We start from the raw sequence: 24,028 nt of genomic DNA on the forward strand, positions 1-24,028 counted from the left end.
CGAGAACTGGTATAAAATGATGTACCAGTGGTATATGATCCCCCCATAAATTGGCAAAGTGCAATGAAAACGTAAAGGATCAATGTTGGAAATATGGAAAACAGGTGGGCACTTTCTTCCACATGTGGTGGGGATGCAAAATAGCAAGGGACTATTGGAAAAAACTCCATGAAATAATACAAAAAATAATCAAAACAAATATCCAATTGAAACCTGAGTATTTTCTATTAGGAATGACCGACATGACACTCAACAAGAAACAAGAGATTTTATTTAATTACTTTGTAACAGCAGCCAGAATAGTATATACAAAGAAGTGGAAGTCAACAGAAATACTAACCAAAGAAGAATGGATTCTAAAGATATTGGACATAAAAAATATGGACATTCTGACATTCTACTACCTAAAAACACACCAAGGCAAACCAACAAAAGAAACAGACTGAACATTATTGACAACTTTCATAGAACAAGAGAAATGTTTTATAGAGATATACAGACGGAGTGGATATATAAAAGACAATAAGTATAAAATAACTTATCACTTAGAAGAAAAGACGGGAAGTACAACTTTTTTTCTTTTATTTTTTATCTTTTTTAATCTTTTTTGTTTTTATACTTTTTAAATGTTTTTTCTCTCTCTCTTTTTTTAATACCACCCCCTCCTTTTCACTTTCTTTTCTTATTATTGTTCTCACTCTTTTTATGCTTAAAAGCACTTAATAAAAACATTTTAAAAAAAGAAACCGAAATATATTTGTTACTCTTGAAAGAGATCTGATGGATGGAAAGGAATAAAGTAACTGTCGAAGAAGAAGAAGAAAAAATGTGTCCCATCCCTTTGAAAACTCCTCTGGGGGTAGTATTATATATAAATGAGAAATTATATTAATTATATAGTATTATATATAAATGAGAAATATATCCTTCCTTCGGACCACTGCCCTATAGAATTTACAATTAATAAGACACTAAGAATTTTAATTGGAGATTAAATGGAAATCTTATCAAATCAGAAGAAGATATAAAAAATAAAAAAAAATCTCAAGGAGTATTTTGAAATAAACAATACAACTGACGTCCCTCTACAAGTAGTCTGGGATGCGAGTAAAGCATTCATGCGTGGACATTTCATCCAACAAAATGCCCAGAAAAATAAAATCAAAAATAAGAGAAATGAAGAAATCAGTATAAATGAGAAAAAACTAAAACAGGAGCCAACTAATGGGAAAATAAAACAAGAACTGGAAACATTGAAAAAACAAATGGTCTTTATAGAATTAGAAGAGACAGCCAAAAAAATGAAATTTCTTAGACAGCAGCATCAGCGCTGGGCACCTCGACATTCGTAACGGCGGTTGCCTGCGGGAACTCGACCTCGACCCCAACTTCCCCCCCGGTCGCCTCCGTCTCCACCTGCATTAATTCTGTGCAGGGAAGCTCAACGTCGCCTGTTGTCTTTGGTCCGTTCAAGTTGAGATCCACTTCTGGGACGGAGAGGGATGGAGCGGAGATATCGACGCTGAGTTCGGCATCAGCGCTGGGCACCTGGACATCGCCATCCGGCCGGGCCCCAAAGTCACCTCGGCTCTGGAACACACAGAGAGAAACGCTTGCTGAAATATAATATAAATTAATAAATTATCCAAGACTCACTTATCCAAGGTTCTGGATTAACCAAGGCGTTTTTGTAGTCAATGTTTTCAATATATCATGATATTTTGGTGCTAAATTCATAAATACAGTAATTGCAACATAACATTAGTGTGTATTGAACTACAGTAGAGTCTCCAAGACTCACTTATCCAAGACTCACTTATCCAAGGTTCTGGATTATCCAAGGCATTTTTGTATTTACGAATTTAGCACCAAAATATCATGATATATTGAAAACATTATCATGATATTTTAGTGCTAAATTTGTAAATACAGTAATTGCAACATAACATTACTGCGTATTGAACTACAGTAGAGTTTCACTTATCCAACACTCGCTTATCCAAGGTTCTGGATTATCCAAGCCATTTTTGTAGTCAATGTCTTCAATATATCATGATATTTTGGTGCTAAATTCGTAAACACAGTAATTACAACGTAACATTACTGTGTATTGAACTACTTTTTTCAGTCAAATTTGTTGTCTAACATCATGTTTTGGTGCTTAATTTGTAAAATCATAACCTAATTTGATGTTTTTCCTTAATCCCTCCTTATTATCCAACATATTCGCTTATCCAAGATTCTGCCGGCCCGTTTAGCTTGGATAAGTGAGACTCTACTGTATTAATTTATTTACATATTTAACTCACCTCGTTTTGCAGCCGGAGGTAGGTGCAATCGCTCTGGCGCTTCAAGATTTCTATGGAGAGCTTTTCCGTTTCCTTCAATAGCATCTTCACCTGAAAAAAAAAGAAAAATATATGGCGATGTCTATCAGAAGACCTGGACTAGATGACCTTTGGGGTCCCCTCCAACTTAATACAATACAATACAATACAAGTCTTTGACTAGATGACCCTTGGGGTCCCTTTCAACTCCATAGAATAGATTATTATTATTATTTTATTATGACACAGCAAACAAGATAGACATGCTGGATTTCGTATCACAAAATCACAAGTCGAACACTTCCCAAGTGTGTAGGACTGTGTGATGTATTTTCGGATGATGAGTGCAGATCCCAGTAGGGTGGGATAAATAAACATTATTATTATTATTATCATCAACACAGCGACGTTGTATGGCACAGCAAACAAGATAGATATGCTGGATTTCATTTCGCAAAACCACAAGTCGAACACTTCCCAAGTGTCTAGGACTGTGTGATGTATTTTCTGATGATGTGTGCAGATCCCAGTAGGGTGGCCTTTTGCAGTTGGCAGATGGTGATTTTGTCAATGTCTATTGTTTCCAAATGCCGGCTGAGATCTTTTGGCACGGCACCCAGTGTGCCCATCACCACCGGGACCACCTGCACTGGTTTCTGCCAGAGTCTTTGAAGTTCAATCTTGAGGTCCTGATAGCGGCTGAGTTTTTCCTGATGACCCAAAATGCAGACTGTGCAAGGAAACCGACGAAACCATTGATCATATCCTCAGCTGCTGTAAGAAAATCGCACAGACAGACTACAAACAGAGGCACAACTATGTGGCCCAAATGATTCATTTGAACTTATGCCTCAAGTACCACCTCCCAGCAGCAAAGAACTGGTGGGATCACAAACCTGCAAAAGTATTGGAAAATGAGCACGCAAAGATACTGTGGGACTTCCGAATCCAGACTGACAAAGTTCTGGGACACAACACACCAGACATCACAGTTGTGGAAAAGAACAAGGTTTGGATCATTGATGTTGCCATCCCAGGTGACAGTCGCATAGATGAAAAACAACAGGAAAAACTCAGCCATTATTATTATTATTATTATTATTATTATTATTATTATTATTATACCTTGCATTATCTTTCCTGAAGGGGATTCAAAGTGGAATAGAATAGAATAGAATAGAATAGAATAGAATAGAATAGAATAGAAGACTTGGACTAGATGACCTTAGATGACCCTTGGGGTCCCTTTAAACCATAATGCGAGGTCTATCAAAAGACCTGGACTAGATGACCTTTAAGGACCCTTCCAACTCAAGACAATACAATACAAGACTTTGACTAGATGAGCCTTGGGGTGCTTTTCAACTCTATAGAATAATAATAATAATAATAATAATAATAATAATAATAATAATAATATTTGTGTCAGGAGCGACTTGAGAAACATTATTATTATAGATTCCTTGATCTCTCCTGAAGGGGACTCAAAGCGGAATAGAATAGAATAGAATAGAATAGAATAGAATAGAATAATAGAATAGAATAGAAGACTTGGGTGAGATGGCCCTAGATGGCCCTTGGGATTCATTCCAACTTTATAGTATAGTATAGATTAGAATAGAATAGAATAGAATAAAATAGAAGACTTGGACTAGATGACCCTTGGCGTCCCTCCCAACTCTATAGCATAGAATAGAATAGAATACATTGACTACATGGCCCTAGATGACTTGGACGAGATGGCCCAACTCAATAGAACAGAATGGAAGACTTGGACGAGATGACCCTTGGGGCCCCTTCCAACCAGAAGAAGAGAAGACCTGGACTAGATGACCCTTGGGGCCCCTTCCAACCAGAAGAAGAGAAGACCTGGACTAGATGACCCTTGGGGCTCCTTCCAACCAGAAGAAGAGAAGACCTGGACTAGATGACCCTTGGGGCCCTTCCAACCAGAAGAAGAGAAGACCTGGACTAGATGACCCTTGAGGCCCCTTCCAACCAGAAGAAGAGAAGACCTGGACTAGATGACCCTTGAGGCCCCTTTCAACCAGAAGAAGAGAAGACCTGGACTAGATGACCCTTGGGGCTCCTTCCAACCAGAAGAAGAGAAGACTTGGACTAGATGACCCTTGGGGCTCCTTCCAACCAGAAGAAGAGAAGACTTGAACTAGATGACCCTTGGGGCCCTTCCAACCAGAAGAAGAGAAGACCTGGACTAGATGGCCCTCGATGGGCCTTGGGGCTCCTACCCGCTCTTCCTTCTCCTCTCCGGCCTTGCAGAGCTCCTCCAACTTCTGGGCCAGGCTCTCTATGGTGGTCTCCATCCTCTTAAACTTCCACCTCAGTGCCTCCACTTTCTCCTCGCACTCCCTGGCCTTCTGGATCAGCGCCAAACCCGGCTGGATCGCTTTCAGCTTCTCCTCATGGTATCGGTTCTTCCACACTTTCACCTCTGGATCTTCTTCCTTGCTGTTGTCGTTCTGGCCACTGAGTTTGAGGCCAGGGCTGCTCACCTCCGATGGGACCTACAAACACAAATATATTGATCTCTATCTATCTGGCCTTTTTGACTTTTTTTTTTTGACAGAAAAATTTGACTTTTTCTGTCAAATTTGTTGTCTAATATGATGTTTTGGTGCTTAATTTGTAAAATCATAACCTAATTTGATGCTTAATAGGCTTTTCCTTAATCCCTCCTTATGATCCAAGATATTCGCTTATCCAACCTTCTGCCGGCCCATTTAACTTGGATAAGTGAGACTCTGCTGTACTGACAATGAAATCCGGAGTCCAAAATACAAGGAATCATGGGCATCCATCCCATAAAGTGTGAGAACACGAGCTTCTCCAAGGCAAAAACTCTTACAGGAACATCGTCAGGAGACTTGAGGCACGAGGGCCGGAACGAGAACGTGAATCTCCGGGAACGTTGTCCGCTCTGGCGACGCCAAGTAAACATTGCTGAATATGAACTCAGGCCCGACCAAGAAGAATGAGCTCGTGCCTTGGACACCTGGATCTCAAGGACTTCTCACAGAGATTTCTGAATGTCTGGTTAATCTATCCGTTGTTATTCCCTCCGTGCGGAGGCCGAATCGGATATCCTGGGAAACCTCTTCATCTTCTGCCGAAGGACGATTCCCAACAGACACTGAGTTGTCCTCGGTTGCTAACGAAGGAACATTGAATCCCAAACGTTCTCTGAGTCCATTGCAACCACGGGCTCTTCTCTGTGATGTCAGAAAGAACATGTCCAGATTCCAGTTCTGGTCTACATACACGTCAATCAAGAAATGGTTCTGACAGTGACCAACCGGACAATCCGGAAGACTCACGGGCGCTTTAGCCCAGGAAGACCTCAGTCCACCATGTCTCCTGTGTCAATAGAACAGCATCATAGTAATATATTTATTTATAAAACAGTACCACATCAATTAAAACTCTAATCATATATACCGTATATACTCGAGTCTAAGCCAACCCGAAGGACAGAAAAAAAAGGAAGGAAAGAAAGGCGGGAGGGAGGAATGAAGAAAGGGAAAGGAGGGAATAAAGGAAAAAGGCAGGAAGAAGGAATAAAGGAAGGAAGGAAGAGAGGAAGGAAGGAAAGAAAGGAGGGAGAAACAAAGAGAAGGAAGGAATGGAGAGAGAAAGGAAGGAAGGAGAGAAAAAAGGAAGGAAAGAAAGGAGGGAGGAATAGAGAAAGGGAAAGGAAGGAATAAAAAGGCAGGAAGAGAGAAAGAAGTAATAAAGGAAAGAAGAAGGAAGGAATAAAGGGAAGGATGGTAGAGAGAAAGGAAGGAAGGACAGAAAAAAGGAAGGAAGGAAAGAAAGAAAGGGAGAAACAAAGAGAAGGAAGGAATAGAGGGAAAGAAGGGAGAGAGAAAGGAAGGAAGAAAGGGAAAGGAATAAAGAAAAAAGGCAGGAAGAAGGAAAGAAGGAAGGAAGGAAGGAAGGAAGGAAGGAAGGAAGGAAGGAGAGAAAAAGGAAGGAAGGAAGGAAGGTAGGAAGGAGAGAAAAAGGAAGGAAAGAAAGGAGGGAGAAAGAAAGAGAAATGAAGGAATAAAGGGAAAGAAGGGAGAGAGAAAGGAAGGAATAAAGAAAAAAGGCAGGAAGAAGGAAATAAGGAAGGAAGGAAGGAAGGAAGGAAGGAAGGAAGGAAGGAAGGAAGGAAGGAAGGAAGGAGAGAAAAAGGAAGGCAAGAAAGGAGGGAGAAAGAAAGAGAAGGAATAGAGGAAAAGGAGGAAGGAATAAAGAAAGAGGAAGGAAGAAATGAGGGAAAGGAGGCGTAAAGAAAAATGAAAGGAGAAAAAAAGGGAGGAATGAAGAAATGAAGGAAGGAATAAAGGGAAAGAAGGAAGGAAGAAAAAAGAGAAAGGAGGGCAGGATGAAGAAAGGAAGAAAGGAATAAAGGGAAAGATGAGCCCAAACGAGTCCGACCAGACGCAGAGGCCGAAACAAACAGGTTTGATACCATTTCCCACATATTTAATTGCTGGCTGGCTGGGCCTCTGTCGGGAGGGCTTTGGATGTGTCTTTTTTTTTTTTCTAGAAGGAAGTGGCCAACTGGGGAATCCGGTCTTTCTTCCACGTGCCAGAAACCTTTCCAATCACATCCCACTCCGAAAACAAGCCCCAAAGCCGCCTTTTTGCAGGACAAGGAGCCCTTTCCTGGCACCGTTTGGCTCCCGGCCAAAAAATACACGGAATTCAGTCATTTCGCGTAACTTTCGGGTTTTGCTCTCTTTTAAGTCTAATTGCAATAAAAGCAGTGGCCTCTAGATTGGACTGTTGGCCTTGGGAAGCTACAACTCCCATCATTCCATAACATTTAGCCTTGGCAGTTAAAGCGGGGCCAACCTGCATTCATTCGATAGTATAAATGCACCAGGAGTCCCATGGCATTGTTTGGGAGAAACTACAACTTCCAGGGTCTCATACCATTCTCTGGGGAGAACTACAAATCCCAGGGTCTTGTACCATTGTCTAGGGGAAACTACAACTTCCAGGGTCTCATACCACTGTCTGGGGGAAACTACAACTCCCAGGGTCTTGTACCATTGTCGGGGGAACTACAACTCCCAGGGTCTCGTACCATTGTCTAGGGAAAACTACACCTTCCAGGGTCTCATACCACTGTCTGGGGGAAACTACAACTCCCAGGGTCTCGTACCATTGTCTAGAGGAAACTACAACTTCCAGGGTCTCATATTATGGTCTGGTGGGAACTACAAATCCCAGGTTCTCATACCATTGTATGGGGTAAACTACAAATCCCAGGATCTCGTACTATTGTCTGAGGGAAACTACAACTCCCAGAGTCTCATACCATTGTATGGGGTAAACTACAACTTCCAGGATCTCATACCATTGTATGGGGTAAACTACAACTTCCAAGGTGTCATACCATTGTCTGGGGGAACTACAACTCCCAGGATCTCATACCATTGTTGGGGGAACTACAACTCCCAGGATCTCATACCATTGTATGGGGTAAACTACAACTCCCAGGATCTCATACCATTGTATGGGGTAAACTACAACTTCCAGGATCTCATACCATTGTATGGGGTAAACTACAACTCCCAAGGTGTCATACCATTGTTGGGGGAACTACAAGTCCCAGGATCTCGTACCATTGTCTGGGGGAAACTACAACTCTCAGAGTGTGATACCACTGTCCAGGGAAAACTACAACTCCCAGAGTCTCATACCATTGTCGGGGGAACTACAACTCCCAGGGTCTCGTACCACTGTCTGGGGTAAACTACAACTCCCAAGGTGTCATACCATTGTGTGGGAGGAACTACAACTCCCAGGGTCACAAGGGCATTGAGAGCAGTGCAGGGCGGTTTGGCCGGCCTTTCTTCGGGCCTTGGCCCGTTCCCAGTGCCGGACATTCCTTCCTCTCTTTGCAACTGGTTCAGGAATGCGGCTCTAACTGGAACCAGAACTGGACTGGAAAACAATGGGACAGGGAGTGCCGGCCTCTGGCCCAGTTTGGGGCTTCCAATTTCGTCCCTTCCTTCCCCCAATCCCTCCCAAAAAAACCCTTTGGAAGCCATTCGAATCACCATCGTCCTGCGGCAGGGAGTTCCGCAGGTTAACGGCAAATTCGCTATGTCTCCTGAATTATACAAATACCTCTTAGACATCTCTACGCTGCAAGAGGAAGAGGAGGGAAACTACAGCTCCCGGGGTATACCAAAGCAGGAGCGCCAAACCGCATCAAGTCAACAGTGTGGATGCAAACTAAAACTCTCATAATAGAGATATATAGAGAGAGTTAGTATTTGTGTGTGTGTGTGTGTGTGTGTGTGTGTGTGTATATATATATATATATATATATATATATATATATATATAACTTTCTCTATACACACACATATATATAACCTGCCTCGAGCCACATGGAGAGGCGGGTAAGAAATAAAATTATTATTATTACTGTATATGGAATCATGGGAGTTCTAGTTTGCTAAGGCCCCTCTTGTTAGTCTTTTGCACCTCTTGATAGTCTCTCTCTCTCTCTCTCTCTCTCTCTCTCTCTCTCTATATATATATATATATATATATGTATGAATAATGGGAGTTGTAGTTTGCTAAAGTACCGTTTTTTCTCTATATATAAAATAATCAAGGGAGTTGTAGTTAGCAAGGCCCTCTTGTGAGTCTATAGATAGATTTAATGGGAGTTGTAGTTTCTTAAAGCCCCTAGTGCTAGAATGTGTGGCTATGTATATATGGAGTTGTAGTTTGCCAAGATCCATGGGAGCTGTAGTCTGCTAAGGCCCATCTAGTTAATCTCTCTTCATGGGAGTTGTAGTTTACTCGGGCCCCTCTTGTGTGCCTATATAGGTAGATAAAATATTGGGAGTTGTCGTTTGCTAAGGCCCTTCTTGTGAGCCTTTTCCACCTCTTGTTATTCTTTCTATATATATATCTTGACTCATGGGAGTTGTAGTTTCCTCAGGCCCCTCTTGTGTGCCTATCTATCTATCTATCTATCTATCTATCTATCTAGAATAATGGGAGTTGTAATTTGCTAAGGCCACTCTTTTGAGTCTATCTATTAGAATAATAGATACGGGAAAGGGAGGCAAAAATTAATTTGGCCTAGGGAAAGAAGAAGAGTCCTTGTAGATTTAAAACGGCCTCCTGACACAGTAAATTTGGGTGCCCAGGTTGGCGATCCCTCCGGTCTAAAGGTGGTGCTGCTGAACACCAGGTCTATTAATGGAAAAGCAGCGATCATCCAGGATCTTATCCTGGATGAGCGGGCAGACCTGGCGTTCATAACGGAGACCTGGCTGGATGAGGCTGGGGGGGGCCAATCTCACCCAGCTTTGTCCGCCAGGGTATACTGTGCAGCACCAACCAAGATCTGGAGGCAGGGGAGGAGGGGTTGCAGTGGTCTATAAGGAGTCCATCCCCCTGACCAGGTGCCCCATCCCGCAGTCTACCTTGTTTGAGTGTGCTCATCTGAGGATAGGTGACCGGGACAGAATAGGGATTCTGTTAGTGTACCGACCACCCCGCTGCACTACAGTCTCCTTGCCTGAGCTAGCGGGGGTGGTCTCCGGCCTGGCATTGGAGTCCCAACGGCTCATTGTGCTGGGGGACTTCAATGTCCATGCCGAGGCCACTCCCTCCGGTGCGGCTCAGGACTTCATGGCCGCCATGGCAACCATGGGGCTGTCCCAACTAGTATCTGGCCCTACCCACAGAGCGGGGCACACACTTGACTTGGTTTTCTGCCAGGGATGGGAGGAAGGTGGCGGTGTGGAGGAGCTCACCATTGCTCCGTTGCCATGGACCAAACATCACCTGGTCAGGTTTAGACTTACTGCGCCCCCCAACCTCCGCAGGGGTGGAGGACCTACTAAAATGGTCCGCCCCAGGAGGCTTATGGATCCGGATGGATTCCTGACGGCTCTTGGGGAGTTTCCCGCCACCTTGGCTGGTGATTCTGTCGATGCTCTGGTCGCCCTCTGGAACAAGGAGGCGACTAGGGCAATAGACACGATCGCTCCGGAACGTCCCCTCTCGAGTACCCGAGCTAAACCATCTTCTTGGTTCACTGAGGAGTTGGCAGCGATGAAGCGAAAGAAGAGGGGACTAGAGGGCGTGTGGCGTTCGAAGCTGAGTGAGCCAAACCGAACACGGCTATGTCTCTATCTCAGGGCGTATGCCGCGGCAATAGATGCTGCAAAGAATGTTTTCTTTGCAGCTAATATTGCGTCCGCAAAGAACCATCCGGCAGAGCTGTTCCGAATTGTCAGAGGTTTGTTATATCTCGTCCCTCAAGACGGGATCCCTGACAACTCGGCAGCCCGCTGTGAAGCATTTGCTCGGTTCTTTGCGGACAAAGTCGCTTTGATCCGTTCTGGCTTTGACACCATATTAACGGCAGTCTCCGAGGATGTAGCACGAGCACCTGCTTGTCCTATTTTGATGGATTTGTTTCAATTGGTTCAGCCTGAGGACGTGGACAAGGTGCTTGGAGAGGTGAGGGCTACCACATGCATCCTAGACCCCTGCCCATCCTGGCTGGTGAGAGAAGCCAGAGGGGGGTTGGCCGAGTGGGTGAAGGTGGTGGTGAATGCCTCCCTCCCTTCGGGAAGGCATATTTCCAGCGAGCCTTAAATTGGCTGTGATCAAACCGCTGTTGAAGAAGCCATCACTGGACCCCACTCAATTGGAAACTATCGGCCTATTTCCAATCTTCCCTTTCTGGGCAAGGTCGTGGAACGTGTGGTGGCCGCACAACTCCAGGCATTCTTGGTAGATACTGATTTTTTGGATCCGGCACAGTCTGGCTTCAGGCCGGGGCATGGTACCGAGACAGCCTTGGTCGCCTTAGTCGATGATCTACGCCGGGAACTGGACAGGGGGAGTGTGTCCCTGCTGGTTCTGCTGGACCTCTCAGCGGCCTTTGATACCGTCGATCACGGTATCCTTCTGGGGCGCCTTGCCGGGATGGGGCTCGGATGTACTGTTTTGCAGTGGCTCCAGTCCTTCCTGGAGGGTCGTTCCCAGATGGTGTCACTGGGGGACACCTGCTCGGCCCCACAACCATTGACTTGTGGGGTCCCGCAGGGGTCAATACTGTCCCCCATGTTGTTCAACATATACATGAAGCCGCTGGGAGAGATCATCCGGAGTTTCGGGGTGCGGTGTCATCTGTATGCAGATGATGTCCAGCTCTGTCACTCCTTCCCACCTGTCACTCAGGAGGCTGTTCAGGTCCTGAACCGGTGTCTGGCCGCTGTGTCAGACTGGATGAGAGCTAACAAATTGAAATTGAATCCAGACAAGACAGAGGTCCTCCTGGTCAGTCGTAGGGCCGAACAGGGAATAGGGTTACAGCCTGTGTTGGACGGGGTCGCACTCCCCCTGAAGACACAGGTTCGCAGTCTGGGGGTTCTCCTGGACTCATCGCTGAGCCTGGAGCCCCAGGTCCCGGCGGTGGCCAGGGGAGCCTTCGCACAACTCCAACTTGTGCGCCAGCTGCGCCCGTTCCTTGGGAGGTCTGACTTGGCTACGGTGGTCCACGCTCTGGTTACATCCCATTTGGACTACTGCAACGCTCTCTACGTGGGGTTGCCTCTGAAGACAGCCCGGAAGCTCCAACTAGTACAACGGATTAATAACTGGGGCGGCATACAGGGAGCGTACCACCCCCCTGCTAAGCCAGCTCCACTGGCTGCCGATATGCTACCGAGCCCAATTCAAAGTGCTGGTCTTGATCTATAAAGCCCTAAACGGTTCTGGCCCAATCTACTTGTCCGAACGTATCTCCTCCTATGAACCAGTAAGATCCCTAAGATCATCTGGAGGGGCCCTGCTCTCGGTCCCACCTGCCTCACTGGCGTGGCTGGTGGGAACGAGGGACAGGGCCTTCTCGGTGGTGGCTCCCCGACTGTGGAACGCCCTCCCTGGAGATATCCGACAGGCTCCTACCCTGCTGGGATCCAGAAGGGCCGTGAAAACATGGTTATGTGCCCAAGCTTTTGATGAGTAAATGACAAAGTTGACATGGCCTGATTTAAGGATGAAGCATGAGGATCTCGGATGAATGGAATTAATTATATATATGTTTTTAATAATAATAATAATAATAATAATAATAATAATAATAATAATAATAAAATAATAGTAATAATAATAAAACTTTATTTATACCCCGCCACCATCTCCCCAACGGGGACTCAGGGCGGCTTACATAGGGCCATGCCCAGGACAATACAATATAACCATATCATAATACAATTAAATAATACAATACATAAAAATAAACAGTACAACGTAAGATCAAAACAGCAGTATAACAAGGGCGGGCCGCATGAACACTAAATTAAAAACTAAATTAAAAACTCTGGGTGAGAAAGGGATCAGAATAAAAACCTCGAGGGACAGGGACGTCAGATAGTGAACCAGTCTAGAGGATAAATGTTGGGGGGAGTAGCAAAGAACATTTACTCTCCGAAAGCACACCGGAAGAGCCATGTTTTTAAATCTTTCCTGAAGGCTAAAAGGGTGGGGGCTTGCCTGATTTCAATGGGCAGTGAGTTCCACAAGCAGGGGGCCACAGCAGAAAAAGCCCTCTCCCTTGTTCCCACAAGGCGGGCCTGAGATATAGGTAGTGGCGACAGGAGGGCCTCCCCTGATGATTTTTAAGGTTTTTATAATGTGTTTTAACAATGTTATTAACAGATCTGTTTATATTGTTTTGTTTTTATGATTGCAATTTGGGCATTAAATTTTGCCAATTTTTGTAAGCTGCCCTGAGTCCTCTCGGGTGAGAAGGGCGGGGTATAAATGTTGTAAATAATAAATAAATAAATAAATAAATAATGGGAGTTGTAGTTTGCTCAAGGCCCTCTTGTGATTCTCTCTCTATACATATCTTGATTCGTCATGGGAGTTGTAGTTTCCTCAGGCCCCTTTTGTGAGCCTTTTGTGAGTCCTCGGAACCAGCCAATGAGGAGCGCGAGCGTTCTTTTTCCCCCGCCCTGTGGCCACGCCCCCTGCTGGCTTTAAAAGGCGTCGAAGGGGAACCCGAGTTTTGTGTCTCTTCAGGGCGAGCCCTAGGGCGTGAGTACCCAATAATAATAATAAAACTTTATTTATACCCCGCCACCATCTCCCCAATGGGGACTCGGGGCGGCTAACATGGGGCCATGCCCAGAGCAATACAACATAATAAAATATAAGAACAACATATCATAACACCATTTAAAATACAATAAATAATAATAAACAGAACATCAAGAAATCAAGAAAAAAAACAAAAACAAAAAAACTATAAATCAAGGGCAGGCCACTTGAACACAAAGATAAAACCCGGAGTGAGAGGGACAGAGAAGTACTCCACTATGGGCAGGGACATTTGGAAGGGGTAATCTGGAGGATAGAAGTTCGGAGGGGAGTAATACGGAGATATATGACAGACATTACTCACCGAAAGCACAATGGAAGAGCCATGTTTTTAATTCTCTCCTAAAAGCTAACAGAGTGGGAGCTTGCCTTATTTCAGTGGGAAGTGAGTTCCACAATCGGGGGGCCACAGCAGAGAAGGCCCTCTCCCTTGTACTTACAAGGCGAGCCTGGGATATAGGCAATGGTGATAACAGGGCCTCTCCGGATGATCGCAAGGAACGGGCAGGTTTATGGAAGGAGATACGATCACGGAGGTAGGTGGGTCCCAAACCGTTCAGGGCTTTATAGATGATGGTCTGCACCTTGAATTGGGACCGGAAGATGAACGGCAGCCAGTGGAGCTCCTTAAACAAGGGAGTGGATCTCTCCCTGTAATTTGCCCCCGTTATTAATCTGGCTGCCGAGCGTTGGACCAGTTGTAATTTCCGGGCCGTCTTCAAGGGAAGCCCCACGTAGAGTGCATTACAGTAGTCCAGTCTGGAGGTAACTAGGGCATGGACCACCGTGGTCAAATCAGACTTCACGAGGTATGGTCGCAGTTGGCGCACAAGTTTGAGTTGTGCGAAGGCCCTCCCGGCCACCGCCGACACCTGAGCCTCAAGCGTCAACGCTGAATCCAGGAGGACCCCCAAACTGCGGACCTGTGATTTCAGGGGGAGTGCAACCCCGTCCAGCACAGGTTGCCACCCAATACCCCGATCCGACGCACGATTGACCAGGAGGGCCTCTGTCTTGTCAGGATTGATCCTCAGCTTGTTCCTCCTCATCCAGTCCGCCACAGCGGCCAGGCACTGGTTCAGCATCCGAGGGGCTTCCTTGGAGTCAGGTGGAAAGGAATAGTGGATTTGCGTGTCATCTGCGTAGAGATGGCAACGCCCTCCAAAACTCCGGATGACCTCTCCCAGCGGTTTCATGTAGATGTTAAATAGCATGGGGGATAAAATAGACCCCTGCGGAACCCCACAGGTCAATGGCCAGGGGTCTGAGCAGGTGTCCCCCAGCTTCACCATCTGGGAACGACCCTCCAGGAAGGACTGGAGCCACAGCAGAACCGTGCCCCCGAGCCCCATCCCGGAGAGCCTCCCCAGAAGGATACCATGGTCGATGGTATCGAAAGCCGCTGAGATATCCAGGAGAACCAGCAGGGTCACACTCCCCCTGTCCAGCTCCCTGCGGAGGTCATCCACCAAGGCGACCAAAGCCGTCTCGGTACTGTGCCCAGGCCTGAAGCCCGACTGCGAGCGGTCCAGAAAATCAGTGTCATCGAGGAACTCCTGGAGCTGCGTGGCAACCACCCGCTCCAGAACCTTGCCCAAAAATGGAAGGTTGGAGATTGGTCTGTAATTGTCACAAACCAATGGGTCTAGCGAGGTCTTTTTTAGCAACGGTTTTACCACCGCTTGCTTAAAACAGGATGGAAATGACCCCTGACCCAAGGAGGCATTTATTATGGCCACAAACCACTCCAACAGCCCATCTTTGGCCAGTTTAACCAACCAAGAGGGACAAGGATCCAGAGCACAAGTGGTCGCCCTCACAGACCCAAGAATCCCCTCCACGTCATCAGGAAGAACAAGCCGGAAAGAATCCCATAAGATGGAACCGACAGGTGCCTCGGTTACCTCCGCTGAAACCACAGTCAAGCTGGAGTCCAACTCATGACGTATCTGAGCAACTTTGCCTGCGAAATGGTGTGCGAAATCGCTACACCGAGTTGCCAAGTCATCGGGAAGCTCCTGGGCCTCAGGAGGCCGCAGGAGCTCTCCAACAACTCGGAACAACTCCGATGGCCTATTGGCTGCAGACGCTATGCGGGCAGTCGTGAAAGCTTTCCTGGCTGCTCGCAGAGCCACGGAGTAAGCCTTAATAGCGGCTTTAGCCCGTGCTTGGTCGGACCCAAATCTGACTCTTTTTATTTTCTAGGTTTGTGATACAGCATTTGCATATTGAGATAGGTTACCTTGGACATAATATGCATAATGAGATTGTCTGGGGCAGTTTGGAATATTTGCATATGCACCATGAAATTATCCTGGATATTTTGGAATAATTTGCATTTTGCATAATATTATCTTGGATGTTTTGGAGTAACTGCATAGGCATAATGAGATATTTATAAAGGTTGATGTTTGTTAATATTGATTAATACGTATATACATGCTTATTAATATTTACTAATTGCATGCCTGGAACTCAAGAGTAATATGCATAGATAATAATAATAATAATAATAATAATAATAATAATAATAATAATAATAATAATAATGATAATAATAGGGCGATGGCACCCACCCTTCCCGATCCAGAGTTATCTAATAATGATGATGATGATGATGATGATGATGATGATGATGATAATAATAATAGGACAATCGGCATCTACTATTGGGTTTCCCACTCCATAATAATAATAATAATAATAATAATAATAATACAGGATGATCAGCAGCCACCATTGGGATTCCCTGCTCAATAATAATAATAATAATAATAATAATAATAATAATAATAATAATACAATTGGCATGCACCATTAGGATTCACACTCCATAATAATAATAGAACAATTGGCATGCACCATTGAGATTCCTGCTCCATAATAATAATAATAATAATAATAATAATAATAATAATAATAATAATACAATTGGCATGCACCATTAGGATTCACACTCCATAATAATAATAGAACAATTGGCATGCACCATTGAGATTCTTGTTCCATGATAATAATAATAATAATAATAATAATAATAATAATAATAATAATAATAATATTGGCATGCACCATAGTGCACTCTGGATGTAGGCGAACTACAACTCCCATCAATCCCTCCAATGACTTCCAGTATTTTTTCCTGGTCTAAGAGCACTCTGAACCCCACCAACGATGGACCTGGAACTGACTTGGCTAGTTGTTTCCACTGTTCTTTGGCATATATGTCTTTTTTCTGCTTTATAAGAGCCTTATAAGATACCCTCATTGAAGCTAGGATAACAGCTGTATTGTTGTCTTTATTTCTAAGGGCCTGTCTAGAGTAGTCCATCAGTGCCTTCCTGGCGTCTCTACATTCTGAGTCAAACCATCTATTGGTTCCCACTTTGTTGGGGTTAGATTGTACAGTAGAGTCTCACTAATCCAAGCTAAACGGGCCGGCAGAAGCTTGGATAAGCGAATATCTTGGACTATAAGGACTGATCAAGGAAAAGCCTATTAAACATCAAATTAGGTTATGATTTTACAAATTAAGCACCAAAATTTCATGTTATACAACAAATTTGACAGAAAAAGTAGTTCAATACGCAGTAATGTTATGTTGTAATTAGTTACTGTATTTACGAATTTAGCACCAAAATATCACGATATATTGGAAACATTGACTACAAAAATGGCTTGGATTATCCAGAGGCTTGGACAAGCGAGGCTTGGATTAGTGAGACTCTACTGTATTTTACAGACCAATGAAGGTCTGAGATTCTGGATGATGGATTGGTAGGCAAGTAATATATCTGAGTTGGAGTCTAGAATGTATTGGTGAAGATTTTTAAAAGGAGTACTCTCAATTATGTGGTGAAGGGAGTTATCTAAATTGACAGACCACCTTATTCTCTGCTCTCCCATGTGAATTCCATTTAGATTTTGACAGGGCCGTGATGGTGGGCACAATTCAAAGTCAAGTATCAGTGATCACTTTCCACCCTATTTTCGACTGCAAAACTTTGGATGTCTGGGAGCAGGTTGGCAGAGGCCGCCATGTAATCTATTGTGCTAGCTCCTCTGTTAGTGACATAGGTGTTGGCACCCTGCATTCTATCATATTGGGTTCCATTAAGACACTGCAAATTATGGAGGGAAAGAATCTCTAAAAAGCTCCTACCTGATTTGTTGCTGTTTGAGTCTTGTGAAACCCTGGCAACAGGTGTTACCTGGCAGACTTGTCCAAAATTTGTGCCCCCCACCTGTTTCAATTCTGCCCCAATTCTGGCATTGAGGTCTCCACACAGAAGGACCTTTGTGGAGGGGTATTGATTTTCTAATACGGTAAGGGTTTCAGATAGGCTAGACCAAACATTGTTAGGGCCTCCATTTTTCGATAGTCTAGGTGGAAAATAAACATTTATACAAATTAAACCACCAAAATGCTTGCTCTTAATGAGAAGGGCCTGTATGCATTGAGGGTAGGTACTAACTAAGGGTTGGATGTCGACTTGCAGTTCTACTGAGATAAGTGTAGTGAGGCCACCACTGCTGCGACCTTTAGAACTTATTTTTACAGCTGGCACTGAGAATGATCTAAAACCATAAAGAGATGGTAAGTTAGCTTCTTCAGCCCATGTCTCTTGCAGACAAATTATTCTAAATGTTTGCAAATACATTGCAAAGTCTGCATCATGGAATTTATTTGACCACCCCATAATGTTCCAGGATAACAAATGTAGTTGTCAAGATGTTGCAAGCAAATCTGGATCACCACCAGTACCCAGGGTCATAGTCTGCACCGGGACTTTTAGGTTAGAGGACAGTTTTTGCGGAGGGGGTATGTTGTTACCCCTCCTAGGTTCCAAAAGTTGTATTGGGGATGTGGTTGCAATCTCTTCCTCATTCATCGCTAGTAGGCCGACTACAGGGCCTCCCTCCGGGTTCCTCCTAACATGAGAGGGCTCATCAATAGGTACTAAGTTTATCAACGGTTCAGCCAAGTCCTTGGTGATAAACAGCTTGTTCTTAAGGTGGTCCAACTTAAAGGTAATGTCAGATTGTTCATTGCAGGTTGAAGTAGTTGGGTCCTTAGGCTGTTTCTCTGTTGAATTACTGGAAATTTTGGCTGGGCTGGATTGCAGTCTGTTATCGCAAGAAGTCTCCCTGGGAGTGGTCAGGCATCTGGCATGCAAAGGAGTTATCAAAGGGGTGATGTCCAAGTCTTGAAAAACCCATGTTGGAGTTATTTGGAAGTTGTGCAGGAAAATTCTCATCTTCATCAGCATAGTTGGTGTGCCGTCGCGCCTGGGGCTGTAACTCTTAGTGAAAGAGGCATCTTTCCCCAGGGGATTGCTTCTTGCCCTCCTTTAGGGAAACTGGAACTCCCAAGGACCAAAACACTGTAGATAACTCAAAAACTGGGTTTATTGTTCACAAAGGGGGTAAAAGAAAATATACATTACAGTATTTGATTGTTTTAAGTCCGTGGAGCTTTTCCAGATCCCTCTTTCTCTGGCTGTGAATGCCGGAGCAAACTCAGCCTCAGTCCAATGACCTAAGTCTGAAGACACAGTCTTCCTCTGTTGCCAAAGGACTGATATGAAGGCGCTTGAGACTCCTCAACGTCGTTCAGGTTGGCCCTGGACATGAAGTGTAAGTCCCAAGGGTAAGAACCTCAGAATTGGTGCTGAGAGGTAACTTTTCAAGGGCTTTTAGTGCCAAGTCTCTCTCTCACGTCCATCCGATAGAGAGCTTGCTGATGGAATGAAAAGGAGGAAACACTGTCCTACTCCAGGAAGAGGGTGGAGTCAAACAATTGAGCTGAGTGAGCAATATAACAGGTGCAAACAACATTGATTGACATATAAATAACCAATCCAACTACATTTACAGGGTAAGGGCAAAATCAGGAATGACACAATTCAAATCTTGCAACTTACAGATCCACATATAGATGGCGCCACTCGCACCATCACAGTTGGTATTGTGGGTTGCTGGAATGTTAGGATTCTTTTGTCTGCAGCTACTTGGGGAAGCCACTCCACTTTAAGTATATCAGTGCTGTGGGGTTGTATATGTAAAAGTTGACTCACAGATGTTCTGATGGCCCTTTGTGACCCCCATCTTCCCTTGTTTATTCTGATGTTGGCAATTTGCAACATTGTCTGTCTTGCTTGTAGGATCCTGTTGCAACTTTCCTTTTGCAACTCCTTAGTAGGGACAGCTGAGTGGCCCCTATCCTCCTTTCTGGGCTCTGGGCTATTGGTCTGAGCTGGGTTTTCTTTTAAAGCTGTATTTTTTGAACTAAAGAATCAAATGAAAGCTTAAGGAGCTCAAGTTGTTTAGTAATTTTCTCTAAACGTTCAAAAATAGATACAACGGTGTCAGCAGTCAGAAGACATTGTTTTGTCACAAAATCAAGTGGGCATGTTTGTTGTTGTTTAGCATATTGTTGTATCTCTGTAATTGATGAATTCTCCCCAAACATATCTGCCCCAGATGAATCCAAGGACACACCTTCATGATAACCAGCCAAGATACCAGAGCATATGTTTTCATTATCCAAAGCTGAAAAGCTATTATCAGTAAGCAGAGTTTTTAAGACTGGCGTACTCACGGTTTCTCTATTTTGAGTTGTTTAGAGGGCTTGTGAGGTCTGGCCATCTCAGGGCTTGTCCTGGTTCGTTTTTTTTTCCCATTGCAAAGAAGATAAGAATAGAAGAATGTTCAAAACAATGAACTGTTGTTTCTATTCTATCAAACTACAGGAAAGGAGATTCCACCTGAACATCAGGAAAAACTTCCTCACTGTGAGAGCTGTTTGGCAGCGGAACTCTCTGCCCCAGGCTGTGGTGGAGGCTCCTTCTTTGGAGGCTTTTAAGCAGAGGCTGGATGGCCATCTGGTGGGGGTGCTTTGAATGCGATTTCCTGCTTCTTGGCATGGGGTTGGACTGGATGGCCCATGAGGTCTCTTCCAACTCTACTATTCTATGATTCTATGATTCTATGTTGTGCCCTGGAAGCCTCAAAACAGCAGAGATATCGGAGCTCCTTCAAACGCTTCCTATCACGCCGGCGCCATTTTCACATGTGCTTGAGAGGCCACCTCAAAATAACAATTAGTCAACGCTGACAGAGAGGAGACAGAACAGAACTGTTAATTACATGGTCCTTCTCTAGACGCAGACAACTCTGCTGCCTGATGAACATGTTCTTTTCTAAGTTCTACAGTCAATCCAAGATATACACAGCTGACTTTTCCTAAGGTGTGGGTACTGAAGCTTCTCCTTACAGTCACAGCCATAAGTGATGAGCACAGTTCTTTAAAACTAATGCTCATTAAAGCATATCATTTATTGACAACAGCTCATATGACACTAGTGTCGCTTCCTATTTTGAAAATGTCACTGTAGAGTCTTTGTATTTCTCTGACAGTGTGCTTTAGTTCTGAAATCCAGAAAGGTCTGGAAAGTGACATTTTGAACTAATGGACTTGGGTATGTCTGAGGAGCCTGTAGGTCTCCAGAAGTGGTTGGATCTCATTGTCCATCAGCCCTACACAGACTGACCGTTTATGGGAGCTGAGGACAGAAGCAGTTCACCCATACTTTTCACACTACACAATTATAGCATTATAATTCCACTTTTACTGCCATGGGTTCCATCTTATTGTTTCCTGGGATTTGCAATTCATAGAGAAGAATGAAAAACACTCAGTCAAATAGTTCTGGGTATGCCGTCACACCCAGGCACCTTTTAACACTTTAGAGTGTGCTTCTTCCTTTGCCCAGGTGAACTGCGGGGCCTTACTAAGAAGCTCTGGAAATCCCAGTAACCAAAGGCACTTCAAGTAGAACAATCAAACAAAATTTTATTTTCACAAAGTCCTTGGCAGACTTGGCACATGTAATTAAAGTTGCAAATAAAAACAGTCCACTTATAAAACCTTGCAGATGTTCCTTGCTTGCTTTTCCCCTTTAGGTTGCTGGGTTAACTTCCACCAAAGGCAAAGAGGTCCAGAGATCCTCTTCACCCTAGCTCTGAGCTGCTATCAAAAGATCTATAACTATCTGAGCTCAAAGCTAGTTTTTGAGGCGAAGTTGGTAGGGCTTCCTCCAGTGGCAAAGAAATCCGAAGATGTTCTCTGCCCCCGTGCCAAAGCTATTAGAAATAACAGGTCTTTCCCCTATCTATGCTTGGCACTGGTTTTAAAGGCAGGTCAATTGTTTGTACTTATGATGGCCTTTTCAGACTTGGCCTGGCTTGGCCACTCAAGCACATCTAAGTTGTTTCTTCCTTCTGTGTAGAAGGCTCTTCTCAAAATGGAGCCTTCCTTCCCCAGGAAAAGGGGCGGTCTCCAGAACAAAATGATACATTTGCAGGCTGCAAGCAGCAAAGACTTGCAAACAGGCTAAACTATCAGACTGCTGAAGAATCTGCAGCAACCCTGGAGCAAATGCAAACAGATGCTATTCCTACAACTATAAAAAATGCAAACCAAACCTCTGGGGGACGGAACACTGGGATCTCACCAAACTACAAACCCCAGAATTTCATAGAATGGAACCCTAGCAGTTCAAGTTCAGTCTTTGCGGTATTAGTAGGAGAGATCCTCTAGATGGCAGTACAGATAAAAACAATTCATATCCTGACCATCCTATACAGAGAATAGAAGTGATATTTATAATAGCAAAAAGATCAGCTTCTAGTTCCCCTCTAGAAGACATGTTTTGAAAATAAGGATAATGTGGATAAAACCTTTTGTTTGTCTTGACCTTATTAACACACTGCAAATGATCAAAAGTATACATTTTTCTAACTGTATGTATTTTTTTATTTCTCCCATTGAATGTTATCATACTGTTGTTGTGTCCCTTCAAGTCATTTCTGACTTATGATGACCTAAAGGAAACACTGTCAAAGGGTTTTCATGGCAAGATTTGTTCAGAGCCAATTTGCTATTGCCAGTAGTGAACTTAAGGGCGCGAACTATTTTGGGTGACACCATCAGAGGAGGTGACACCGAAATGATTGCCTATAAAATTTATGAATAATATTAGTAAGCCATTGTGGAGGGGCATTCTTGCACTGGCACCATGCCTTCATGCCACTTTGAACTGCTGTTTGAAGCAGACCTGGCTCTGGTCTTGTGTCATTGCCATTATGAGATTTAGAATGACATCTGGCAAGATTCTTGCACTGGAACTTGTTGGAAATCTTGAGGATTAGAAATCCTGTGAGATTTCCATGGGGGATCTGGGAGGCCTATATATAGACTGCAAGTCTGGTGGATAGCCATTTTTGGATGGGTCTTCAGCACAAGCAAGTTGTGCTGTGTTCTGTCCCTGAACTTGGCTTGCCAGCCAAAGAAACAGAGGTACACTGTGTTACTAAGGGTCCTCTATTTACTATCCTGATTTTAGAATTTTTAACCTTCATTAGCATTGAATAGCCTCGCAGCCTCAAAGCCTGGCTGCTTCCTGCCTGAGGGAATCCTTTGCTAGGAGGTGTTAGCTGGCCCTGATTGTTTCCTGCCTGGAATTCCCCTGTTTTCCGAGTGTCATTGTTTATTTACTGTCCTGATTTTAGAGTTTTTTAAATACTGGTAATGAGATTGTGTTCATGTTCATGGTTTCCTTTATTCTTTTGACATTGTCCACTTGTAGACTTGTCCACACTTGCGTGGTATACGGTAGACTCCTGCAAGGAAAAGGCCTCAGAAATAGCCAGGCCTCTCTGAGTACAGAGCCATCTTCTTTTTCAGCCAATACTCTGAAGACTCGCGCACACAGAGAGAAACCTGTTCAAACCGGTTCTCCAGCAGCAGGATAGCAACAGTTGCAAACCAATTCCCAGGTCCTTGCAAACCCAGCCCATCTGATCAGGGAAGAGGTCCATGAGGTGACACTATTAGTTATCATACTGGGTGACACAGCAAGGCTGGAAGGGTATGACTTGCCCACGGTCATCCAGCTGAGTTGCTATTGCCTATTAGAGCTTTGAACCCCAATCTCCTTAAGTCCTAGTTCAACACACAAATTACTAATCCATCCTGGCTCCAAGTACCAAGTACATCCTTCAAGTCATATGACCTCACAAATTTCATAAGGCTTTTAAAGGCAAGTTACTTTGCCATTTGCTTCCTCTGAAATATAGCTTGACATATCTGAATGATATGCTACATTCCAATAATTGTACAGCTATCTAACCAACAGCTGTTATCCTGATCCCTTTTCAGTTGATATTTACTCAGTAAAAATAAATTCTGTGACTAATAGCACAGTGTTCGGGAAGGAAAGAAGTTCCTTTAAGAAATTAGCAAAATCTGCTCTCATCAGACCAGTTACAGAAGAGTAAATCTGCATCCAGCTTATTATTTCCATGGGTCTTATACATTTACATTGAAGAAGATGAGAATAATGATTTGGTCAGAGTTGGACAGTCTTATCTTAAATTTGACCATTATGTAAATATTCAAAAACATTTAACCTACTGATGCCTCAATTAATGTAATTTTATTGGTATCTATTTTTATTTCTGAAATTTACCACCCTTGA

The 24,028-nt window shown here is 44.0% G+C and overlaps 1 protein-coding gene across 2 annotated transcripts in view; it reads right to left on the reverse strand.

The window, feature by feature from the left end:
* Positions 1-254: 254 nt before the first annotated feature.
* The window catches only part of LOC103279145 (neuroblast differentiation-associated protein AHNAK), a 32,820-nt gene continuing 9,046 nt past the window's right edge, over positions 255-24,028 (reverse strand). Inside the window, exons 3-5 of one of the 2 annotated variants that reach the window (XM_062984567.1) lie at positions 4,577-4,852; positions 2,310-2,399; positions 255-1,590 (exon numbers count right to left, since the gene is read on the reverse strand). In XM_062984567.1, coding sequence (XP_062840637.1) covers positions 1,312-1,590; positions 2,310-2,399; positions 4,577-4,651 — 444 coding nt within the window. In that variant the 5' untranslated portion in view covers positions 4,652-4,852 and the 3' untranslated portion in view covers positions 255-1,311. The remainder of the gene's footprint in view (positions 1,591-2,309; positions 2,400-4,576; positions 4,853-24,028) is intronic. The other variant, XM_062984568.1, reaches the window with a different exon arrangement.

The sequence above is a fragment of the Anolis carolinensis genome, chromosome 6 (genome assembly GCF_035594765.1).
Source record: "Anolis carolinensis isolate JA03-04 chromosome 6, rAnoCar3.1.pri, whole genome shotgun sequence".
Taxonomy (NCBI): Eukaryota; Metazoa; Chordata; class Lepidosauria; order Squamata; family Dactyloidae; genus Anolis; species Anolis carolinensis.